The sequence below is a fragment of the Pituophis catenifer genome, unplaced genomic scaffold (assembly GCF_029215685.1).
Source record: "Pituophis catenifer annectens isolate HBS135680 unplaced genomic scaffold, rPitCat1.0.hap2 SCAF_1, whole genome shotgun sequence".
NCBI classification, from domain to species: domain Eukaryota; kingdom Metazoa; phylum Chordata; class Lepidosauria; order Squamata; family Colubridae; genus Pituophis; species Pituophis catenifer.
The window spans coordinates 46,305,603-46,315,576 of NW_027256881.1; the positions used below are offsets into that span (position 1 = coordinate 46,305,603).

General features: G+C 35.6%; 1 protein-coding gene across 1 annotated transcript; it reads right to left on the reverse strand.

Moving 5' to 3' along the window:
* Window positions 1-5,369: 5,369 nt before the first annotated feature.
* Window positions 5,370-9,587, reverse strand: SPATA45 (spermatogenesis associated 45). The gene is made up of 2 exons (XM_070948875.1): window positions 9,350-9,587; window positions 5,370-5,389 (listed from the first exon to the last, which is right to left on the reverse strand). The coding sequence occupies exons 1-2, from the start codon at window positions 9,585-9,587 to the stop codon at window positions 5,370-5,372; spliced, it is 258 nt and encodes an 85-aa protein (XP_070804976.1).
* Between the last annotated feature and the right edge of the window lie 387 nt (window positions 9,588-9,974).

The following is a 9,974-nucleotide window of genomic DNA, read 5'->3' on the forward strand; positions in this document are numbered from 1 at the left end:
TGTGTTGAAAGCAGAAATGGTTAACTTGTGGTTTGGAGGAATATATGGGGGAAATTATTTGGTTTATTATTATTGGTAAATATAATTAATTGATTTGTAAGAAATTGGATTGCATGGAAATAATTGGAATATTCATGTTCATATTGATTAATATACAAAAAAGATAGTTATATAACTAATTGATTTATATTAAAATGTTGAATTTGTATTAAACAACTGTACTACATAATTATATAATTAACCAATGTGAGGATGGATATAAAAATAGATGATAATGCGAAGGGGTATAATATAGAATAGAAGGGAAAAATTGAATTTGATTAAGATTAGAGATGAGGATGAAAGGTAATATTGTTTTTTTTAAAAAAATAGATGAGGAATAAATATGGCAAAAAGGAAATATAGAAATTGTAAATTTAATTGAAATGACTAAACACTGTTTAAATTTGTGAACCGGCCAAATACTCTGTTCAAAGAAAATACATTGTATGTTTGTATGTGTGTTTCTAATTATTGCTATTTATTCATATTTGTTCTCTTTTATTCTTTAAAGTTTAACAATTCATTCTTTATCTCAATATCTTTATATTTGTTTGGTGTTGGTTTTCTTCCCTTTCATCTTTTTTATTGTACAGCAATCTTTCTCCTCAAACCTACCACCTCTCTCTTTTCTTTCATTCTTACTTTCTCTTCCCCCCTCTTCTTCTCCTCCTACTTCCTCTTCCTTTCTCCTTCTCCACCTCTCTTCCTCCCTCTCTTACCCTCACTCCTACTCTAATTTCCCTTCCCTACCTTCATCCCTCTCTATTGCTGTATCCTTTTATGCATATGGACTACTCAGAGGGCTGAAATAGTTTTTTGTGACTGGTCCTCGCACTTTTGACCAGTCCTCGAACTTACGACTGTCCTCACATTTTACATTTTTGCCCTATCTTGTCACCATGGTGAAGAGAAGCAGTTGTGAAATGAGTGACACGGTTGTTAAGAATGCTACAATGGGCATAAATGATGACCAGTCATAAGTGCGAAGACTGGTCAAAAGTGCGAGGACCTGTCAAAAATCATTTTTTTCAGCTCTCTGGGTAGTCATTTATTTATTTATTTATTTATTTATTTATTTATTTATTTTTATTTGATTTATATGCCGCCCTTCTCCGGAGACTCAGGGCGGCTTACAATGCGTTAAGCAATAGCCTTCATACTTTTGTATATTTATACAAAGTCAGCTTATTGCCCCCACAAACTGGGTCCTCATTTAACCTACCTTAGAAAGGATGGAAGGCTGAGTCAACCTTGAGCCTGGTAAGATTCGAACCTGCAGAAATTGCAGGCAGCTGTGTTAATTACAGGGTGCATTAAACCACTGTACTACCAAGGCTCTGTGCACATGGACTACTCAGAGGTCTGAAAAAGTTATTTTTGACTGGTGCTCACACTTTTGACCAGTCCTTGAATTTACGACTGTCCTCACATTTTACGTTTTTTGCCCTATCTTGTCACCATGGTGAAGAGAAGCAGTTGTGAAATGACTGATGTTGTTAAGAATGCTGCACGGGCATAAATGTGAGGATGGTCATAATTGTGAGGACCAGTCAAAAGTGCGAGGACCCGTCAGAAATGACTTTTTTCAGCCCTCTGAGTAGTCCCTATACACATAGCCATGGCCACCTGGTCACATGACCAGCTAGCCACACCCACCCAGCAACATGACTTCCAAGCCACGCCCACAAAATAAGCCACACCCATAGAACCAGTAGTAAAAAATTTTAAAACCCACCCCTGGTTGGGGGTCACCACAACATGAGGAACTGTATTAAAGGGTCGCAGCATTAGGAAGGTTGAGAACCACTGCTCTAGATGAAAGACTGGACAGGGGAAACTTTTACCTTTATCTTTAGGTTGCCCTGCCAATTTTGTTGGGGATGTAGTTTTATTCTTGGTAGTTCCTTGATTAGAGTATTGCTTTCTGCTTATGTGCCTGTTGTTAATCCCTGCTTATCTGGATATTGGCTGCAGGAGAGGATGTCTTCTGCTCTTTTTATTTCTTTCTTAACTTTTCATTTTGTGTGAATGTGGTTTATCTCTGTGTCTAGGGATTCTTCCAGGAATTTTTTGGATCCAGCTTGATCTAGGATGCTCAGTTTCCCAATTGAAACTATGGTTAAGTCTGTACATGTGTTGTCAATTGCAACACACATCAATATATGTTGGTATAGAAGATGCATAATTATCCATGAGACTTAGTAGATCACTAGAATGTATGTGGGAAAAATTGTTGATAGTCTCTCATTGCCATGTTATTAGACCCAAGACTAGGAGATTTTGCTTTTCTATTGCATGTTTTATGGAATAGCCTTCAGGTTGCTTCAGGTTGCTCTGAGCTTCAGGTTGCTCTGATTATACTTAATTGACACAGTGTCACTAGCTGTTAATTGTCATTTGAGCGTTCCTTTAGAGCACTTTTTACATATTCTATAAGAATCTGCCTGATAAATAACAATACTCATGCATCTGACTACATTCAATGTACAAAATCTTTAAGAAGCACTAGTGCTTAAGGGCAAACAAACAAAACACAGTCGGTTTGTCTTTGTATGACAGGCCCAGTCCAGGTGCCCTATCTTTCATGCCCAGTCATGTTTCAGAATACAGATAACCTTTGTGCCATTTATAGTTTGAGAGATTTTGTGCTGACATGTTAAAAGCAGAAATGATTAAGATTGATCTGTGATGCCACAACAGCCAAGGCTCTGAGTTCATTGCTACATATAAACAGTGCTTTGCTTTGTGATCCAATGCAGATAAAGCATGGAAACAGTATCTTACATAAATAGAAACCTACCAGTTATTCAGACAATAGCATTTTCTTTCTATAAGGAACGTTGTTATTGTTCATACACAGAATTGCAATTTCTCATTTCTAGCCAAAAGCATCAATAATGTAGAAATCTAAATATTTTAGAGGCATGTATTGAACGTATGTGGTACCATGTTTTCTTGTCTCATTTTTAACAAGCCTTTATTATTGTAGTTTAAAAGAGCTTTTAAGGTTTTGAGGTCCAGTAAGGTTTTTGCTTATTTTGGTTGGATCTATGGACTCTCATTTTAAAAGCACAATAATAATCTGGTGGCTATTACAAGTGAAGAATGTTTGTATTTCTGCTATTAAGATTTTCTTGGCTTAAGTATTACACTATTAATCAGGGCACATGCCTTTTGTTTCTCTGCATTCCAAAAAATAATATTTATGGAGATAAAGTGTTTTGAGAATGACTGCCTCACATGACATTTTCTTAAACTTGGAGCTATCTTGTTCTGAGGAATTTTTTATTGTTATTTCACCTTGCTTAAACTATGGGCCAACAACGGGAATTGTATTTTCACAGAACCTAAACCTCCCTGGCATAATAACCATTCCCTTTCTCCAGGGAACTGTAGTTCTGAAATGAGACTACATGGAAAATAACTTTCAGCAGAACCTTCACCAAATCTTAATAAGCAATCCTAATTGTGGCTCTAGGCTTCATATACCACAGATGTAAATTATGTCCCTCCATATTTTTTTAATCTTCATTTTATCCCTGGAGATGGATCAGTATTTTTAAGATCATTTTCACCTTCCAGAAGAGTGAAGGCACTTGAAGGTAAGATGTAAGAAATAATGACTGTGCCAGTATCTAAGGATAAAAAAAAGCTAAGTTTTCAGTGACGTATCAAATCATTTCATTAAGACTGATATACAAGACTGAGATGTAGCGGTAAGCATGTAGTGGAATTTATCTGAGAGGCTGGAAACATTTTGCTATCATAACATCAGAACAGTTTTTAAATAAACAGAAGGAACTTTATCTTCAAAGGGCTATTTTTGGCTTGAAAGGAATGAGATTCCTGCCCAGAAAAATCTTTGAACTTGTTTCAATGTAGTTCAAACGTTTTTATCATGGTTAAATGGCATACATACCTCTAAAAAAATAAATTACTCTGAAGTATATATTAGTTGAATATTAGCTATGCTCAGCGAAGACAGACTAAGCTCAAATAAAGTAGATTTTTGAAAAAATGACATGAACTGGGTTGCAGATGTCCTCTGGTGCAAACATTGGGAGAATGGGAGGCAAGAAATGGTGCTTTACTCTGCCTCTCTAGCCTGTCTTCTTTTAGGCACAAGAATGGGCGAGCCTGTAAGTGGAATGCAAGGTCTGAAGTTCTCCCAGAAACCCTTTGAGTTTTCACACCAACCATGGACCCTACTTTATGGTTTGAGTTAGCAACCTGATAATTTCTGCTGCCATAGATGTATCTACTGGGGATGGGGCAAGGGGAGCTGTGTTTATCCCCCATAACTGGGGTTTGATACACCAGTGCTACCTTCCACCTGAGGGGCAAATCTGAACTTATTGTTTAAACTGCTCCTGCCCTCTGCTTGTGGCAGCTAGACTTTAAATTAATTTAAGACTGAGACACTCAGGACTGAAGTCTACAATGTTCCCCCATTAGACAATTTTCCTGCTGCTCTACCCTCTCTATCAGAAAAACTGTGACATTCTTGCTGGCAGGTCTTAGTGCATGTACATACTTTTGTGTGAAATAAACACACACACACACATCTATATGAAGTAAAATAAAATTCATATAGACAAAGTTATATGCAAGCACAACAAGCAATTTCAAAATTAAAATAAAATCTTGGTAGCTATTTTGCATTCTAATGACTTTTATATCTTTCATCAGTGCTAAAAAAGCACAATACCCAAAAACTTTATGGAGCATAGAGGAGAATAAAACTTAGTAAAAATGTGATTTATTTTTTTTTTAAATGCTATCACCCGGCTTCTTTCATTTTATCTCAAGTGAATGGAAAAAATTATGTAACTGTAACCAGTTTTTTTTTTAAAAAAGTTCAGATGTCAAAAATTATTCTGTTCAGGCATGGTAGCAACTAGTGCAGACAACCTTTAAGGAAACATTGGAAGATTACCATATGAATAGGCTTTGATAGTGTAACATAATAATACATTAAACTGAGAACTAATCTGTGACTCCAATTTTTTTCTGTATGTTCCAGTAATTTGGGGAAAACCAGCATTATATAACAATACTGCCCAGCCTTATATGATATTATGGGGAATATTGAGAAAATACTTCTGAAACGAAAGACATTTATTTCAGCATACTGTTTTATTTTGTATAATCCATACAAATCCATTTTAAAAATTAACCATAATTGTGTAGCTAAATTCATTCTCAAGAATGAATATTTGTGTATGTATGTGTACATGTGTACACACAGACATTACAGTTGTTTTTTCTATTAGGCAAAATGCACACAACTTCAGTACTTCAGCAGAAAAACTGCTTCTAATGAGACCTCATCCAAAAATTGCATTGTCTGAAAGATAAAATAAATAAAGTGAAAAACAGAATCACCTGGTTATATATAAAAAAAATTAATCATTAGTTAACAATATCTTAGAGCATGTCATGATAGTTGAAATGTGTATAAGCACAAGTTATACAAGACTTCTGAAACCATCTATAATGTCTGTTTCATATCAGAACAATCCAATTCACTCTGCCAGGGAGTGATGTAGTGTTAATGGGACAATGACACACATTTCATTACCTAAATTAGGTAACATCATCAGTGCTAGACTACTTTGTAATGTTTGCAAGAAAACAACCCAGCTCAGAGAGCACCAAGGATCCTCCCCCCATTTCAACCCTGAGTTACAAATATTCTCCTTTATTGGTACACAGAGACCAACACATATTTATCAAATATATATAGCCACCCCTCTCAGAAGAATATAGATGCAGATTATTTACCATTGATTTGATATCTTTAAATATAAACATTCTAAAAGACATTTCATATAATCAAGACCTTATTTTCAAGGAATCTGGGTGCTGTTTTATTCTAACGGGATGAAAGTTCCAGTGTCTCTTTTCTTGCTGTCTTGAAAAAAATCATACAAACAATGGTATGACATAGTACCAACAATGATGCATTGGAATATCTGCAAGAAATAGTATTTGCCTTCCAGTAGGAAGTGGCAGGACCAAAAATAGACAAAGCAATAGAAAATGATGCTAACGTAATCTGAGACTTTGGAATTCAAACGTAAACATCTGCCACATAATTCCTCAAGATTTAGTAATTGTTGATAAGAAAGGCAAAAAAGTTTGGATAGTGGAAGTGGCAGTGCCTGGAGACAGCAGAATAGAGGAGAAAGAACTGGAGAAAATCACAAAATACAGTGATGGTGGCAAAAGAAAGCAAAGATAATACCAATTGTAATAGACATCATGGGTATAATCCCAAAACATCTGGAGTACCACTTGAACACCATTGCAAAATTGAAAAAGGCAAATTTCTTTGAAATGGCTTATATCTTGGAACAATACCTTTAGTACCATCAAACAATACATCTGTTTATCCCAGATCCTTGGGAAGGACTTGATAGGTGGATAAAAATGCCAAATCCAGCCTAAACATCTGGCTATGTGCAACTAACTTTAATAATAATGCTTTTGATTTTTACTCCATTTTTCCTTTAAGTATTTTTTTTCCTTCTGTTCTATCATGTCCAATTCTTAGAGACTGCCTGAACAAATCCTTGCAGTTTTCTTGGCGAGATTTTTCAGAAGTGGTTTGCCACTGCCTCCTTCCTAGGGCTGAGAGAAATTGACTGGCCATAGGTTACCCAGTTGGCTTCATGCCCATGATTGGATTGTAACTCACAGTCTTCCAGTTTCTAGACTGATGCCTTAACCACTACACTAAACTAGCTATTACAGTTTTAGAAGCATAGGCAGAATGCGTAAGCAGATTCTCTTTCATTTTCTCTATGATAGCCCTGTGAGATAAGCTGGACTTAGAAGGAGTGGCTGTCTAAAGGTCACCTAATGAACTTCTGACTGTCAGGAGATGTGAACTTGGGTTCCCCAGGTCCTATTCCAGCACTTTAATTACATTGCGCTGAACAACCCTTCAGAGAAAAGAGCAAAGCCTAACTAGAGGATGGTCTTTACTGAGGATTCTTGGCCATTTTACTTGTACATTTTCTGGGCTTCTCCTATATTTCACTGAAACAGTTATGAACATGGATTCCTGAAAACAGATAGGCTTCTGAATGGTCAGGTGATAAGGTTAAATCAAGCCAACAAACTAAATGGATTTCTTGGCTCGCAGGATGCTGAACTGAAAGAATCCATGAGGGTAATTCATAAATTCCCATATTCTACTCTAGCATTTATTTCAGGTAAAAAGTCTTAAGTCTTTTTCTAAATGAAATCTTTCTCTGAAAATAACCAAATGATAAAAATTATTGCAAGGCTATAAAATTACATTTGAACATTTGAAAGTGAAAAGCTACTTCAGCAGGATTTCCTCTGATCATAAAAATGAATTGTGTAATTATGAGCCAAGCGAAATAAAATTATGGCTAGAAAAACAAGCACTGGGTTTCTCCATAGTGTTCTGAAATATATTGAATAGGAATAATGTAGTAGCTTATTCTTCTACCATATTATATATTCAACATCAGTATTCGTTTTACAAAAAAGTTGGCGACTAAGACCAAAGAGTTCTCAGTAAAATAGAATACCTGTTTGCCTCATCACAAGATACATTAAGTCATATTGGGTGACCACTGGAATTAGGCAGCCAATAAATTTATATTAATAAATAAATAAATAATGAAAGCAGAGTGCATGATTATTTCCCCATCACTGAATATTTTGGAGCACATGCTAAAAGCAACAGTAATGATATTGACTAACGCATTGGCAGAATAACATATAATATTGATCCTTAAAAAAATTAATTGGTTCTTTTGTCATAGTTTTAATGTGTGAAAATCAGTGTGATATGATGATTAGACCAGATGAGCCAGGTTCAAGTCCCAATTCAACCATAGACCTCTCTGAATAATTCTGGATCAATCATTCTCTCCAAGCCTAACCATATCCAAAGGTATGTTACTACAGCGATACAATTAGGGAGCACCCTTATTTAATCTGTCTTGAACTGCTACAAGATGAAGATATAGAAACAATAGTAACATAAAGGAAACAAGAATAACAGCGCCAGCAATCACATATGGTTTATAATCTACAGTAGCTAGTTAAAAAGCATTTCTTCCTGTATTATCAGGGCCTATGATGTGCTGAGGAAGCCATTTTGATTATATGTCTAGAAATGGGCACTTAGAGGAGGTGCCAGAGTTTTAAGGCATTCTTGAAAGATGAGGGATTGGGATCATGTGGACCTGAGGAGGTAACCACAAGCATGATAGAGAAGGGTGTCTGTTAGATCCTATTAAGATGACACTGATATGGAGAGATCTCTATGTATCATATATTTATATATCCAAATTTATTTATTAAATAATATATAGTTCTCTTCCCAGAGAACATGTTTTCAGACACATTTGCTGGGGCAAAACTGCCGGTAAATGGTAAAGAATGCTAGAATTGTTTATTGATTACAAACCATTTATGTTGCAAGGACTCTAAGGAAATAGCTGGAGAATTTGTTCTTATTGTCTCCTTTCAACCAGAGAAACAATAGAAACAATGTATGCTACAAGCATTTGGAGAGGAAGCTTTTAATCATGCAACCAACTTGGAATTTGTTTACAGTACTGCATTAGGTCTAATGTCATCTTTAATCTCCCTGTATTCTCACCATTGCATCTGTTGAGAAGTGTAATTTAAAATGTTTTCTGATTGTTTTTGGAAGGAAAAGGATGTCTACACCTAGAGATCTTAGCCTTTCAGGGAAAGTACCGTATGTGATCTTCAGAAAATACTTTTCAGAGAGCTGCCTCTAGATACTTACCATATACCTGGGTTTGATTGTATATACTGTACATATAGGTCATCTTTGCTTACCAACTTCCTTGTTTAGCAACAGTTCAAAGTTACATTTGGAAAAAATGGTTTTGCATCTGGACTTTCTATTTTTTTTCTTTGAAGACATTTCACTAAAGCAAATGAGAAGTGAAATGTCTTCAAAGAAAAAAAAAAGTCCAGTTGCTTCTTGGAAAAAAAAACACCTTTGGGACAAGCGTAAATGGAGAAACCAGCAGTAAAATTTCAAGTTGTGGTCATGTTATATCTTATTTAATGAGCTATGCTGATTTGCTTAACAACAAAGAAGGGATGTAAGTATATACATACATACACACACACTCAGTACACTAAAATATTTGGACCGATAAAAAATTAGTTTGAGGCAATAGGGTAATGGACCCATCACAACTGAATTACTCCTCTTAATTTTAAGCAGAAATTACAGATGTGTGAAGTTCAGTATTTATTTGAAGTGCAATGTATGCAATCTTACTTTTTTCAGGAAAATGCCTTTTTTCTTTAGGAGGAGGAGTAATTTTTATCCAGGATGTCCTGCCACTGTCAACCTCCTGTTTTTCTTCTTTGTAGTTCTCTACTGAAGCCCGATTACTTTGAGGAAAATGTTTTTTCTGGGGCCTTAGCCAAGAAGTTTCACTCCTTCCTTCTAGCAAGCATTTTGATTCCCTCATCTTATTATATTCAAGCAAGCGCTTTTTCACACTTTCAGCCATGATAGTGAAATGTGCTTCTTGTTACCATGAGACAATTTCCTGTTTTTTAAAACAACAATGCATATAATACAAAATATTCAGGCCTCATTTGCTTAACAATTTTTATCACTAAAAACAGGCAAAACTGATCTGTTCTTATAGAGATGAAGCCTGATATATATTGGCTAGAACATATGATGCAGCTGATCTCAAGGGAGAAAAATATTCATTTCCAATGCGGATAATTCATGTACTAATCTTCCTGAAATCCATTCCTAACAACAGCTAGTATACAACAATGGCCCTATTGGATGAGGCCAAAACTAGTCCTGCACTGTTTTTCATAATAAACCAGATGTCTCTGAGGAGATAGAGATATAACCATCTCCCACCACTATCACCTGCAAA

Excerpts from the sequence above, each read along its gene's own strand:
- SPATA45 (XM_070948875.1), bottom strand. The coding sequence starts at position 9,587 with ATGGCTGAAAGTGTGAAAAAGCGCTTGCTTGAATATAATAAGATGAGG. Across the intron at positions 5,390-9,349 it reads AAGGCATTTTCCTGAAAAAA|ACAATGCAATTTTTGGATGA; the intron begins GTAAGATTGCAT and ends TTTATCTTTCAG.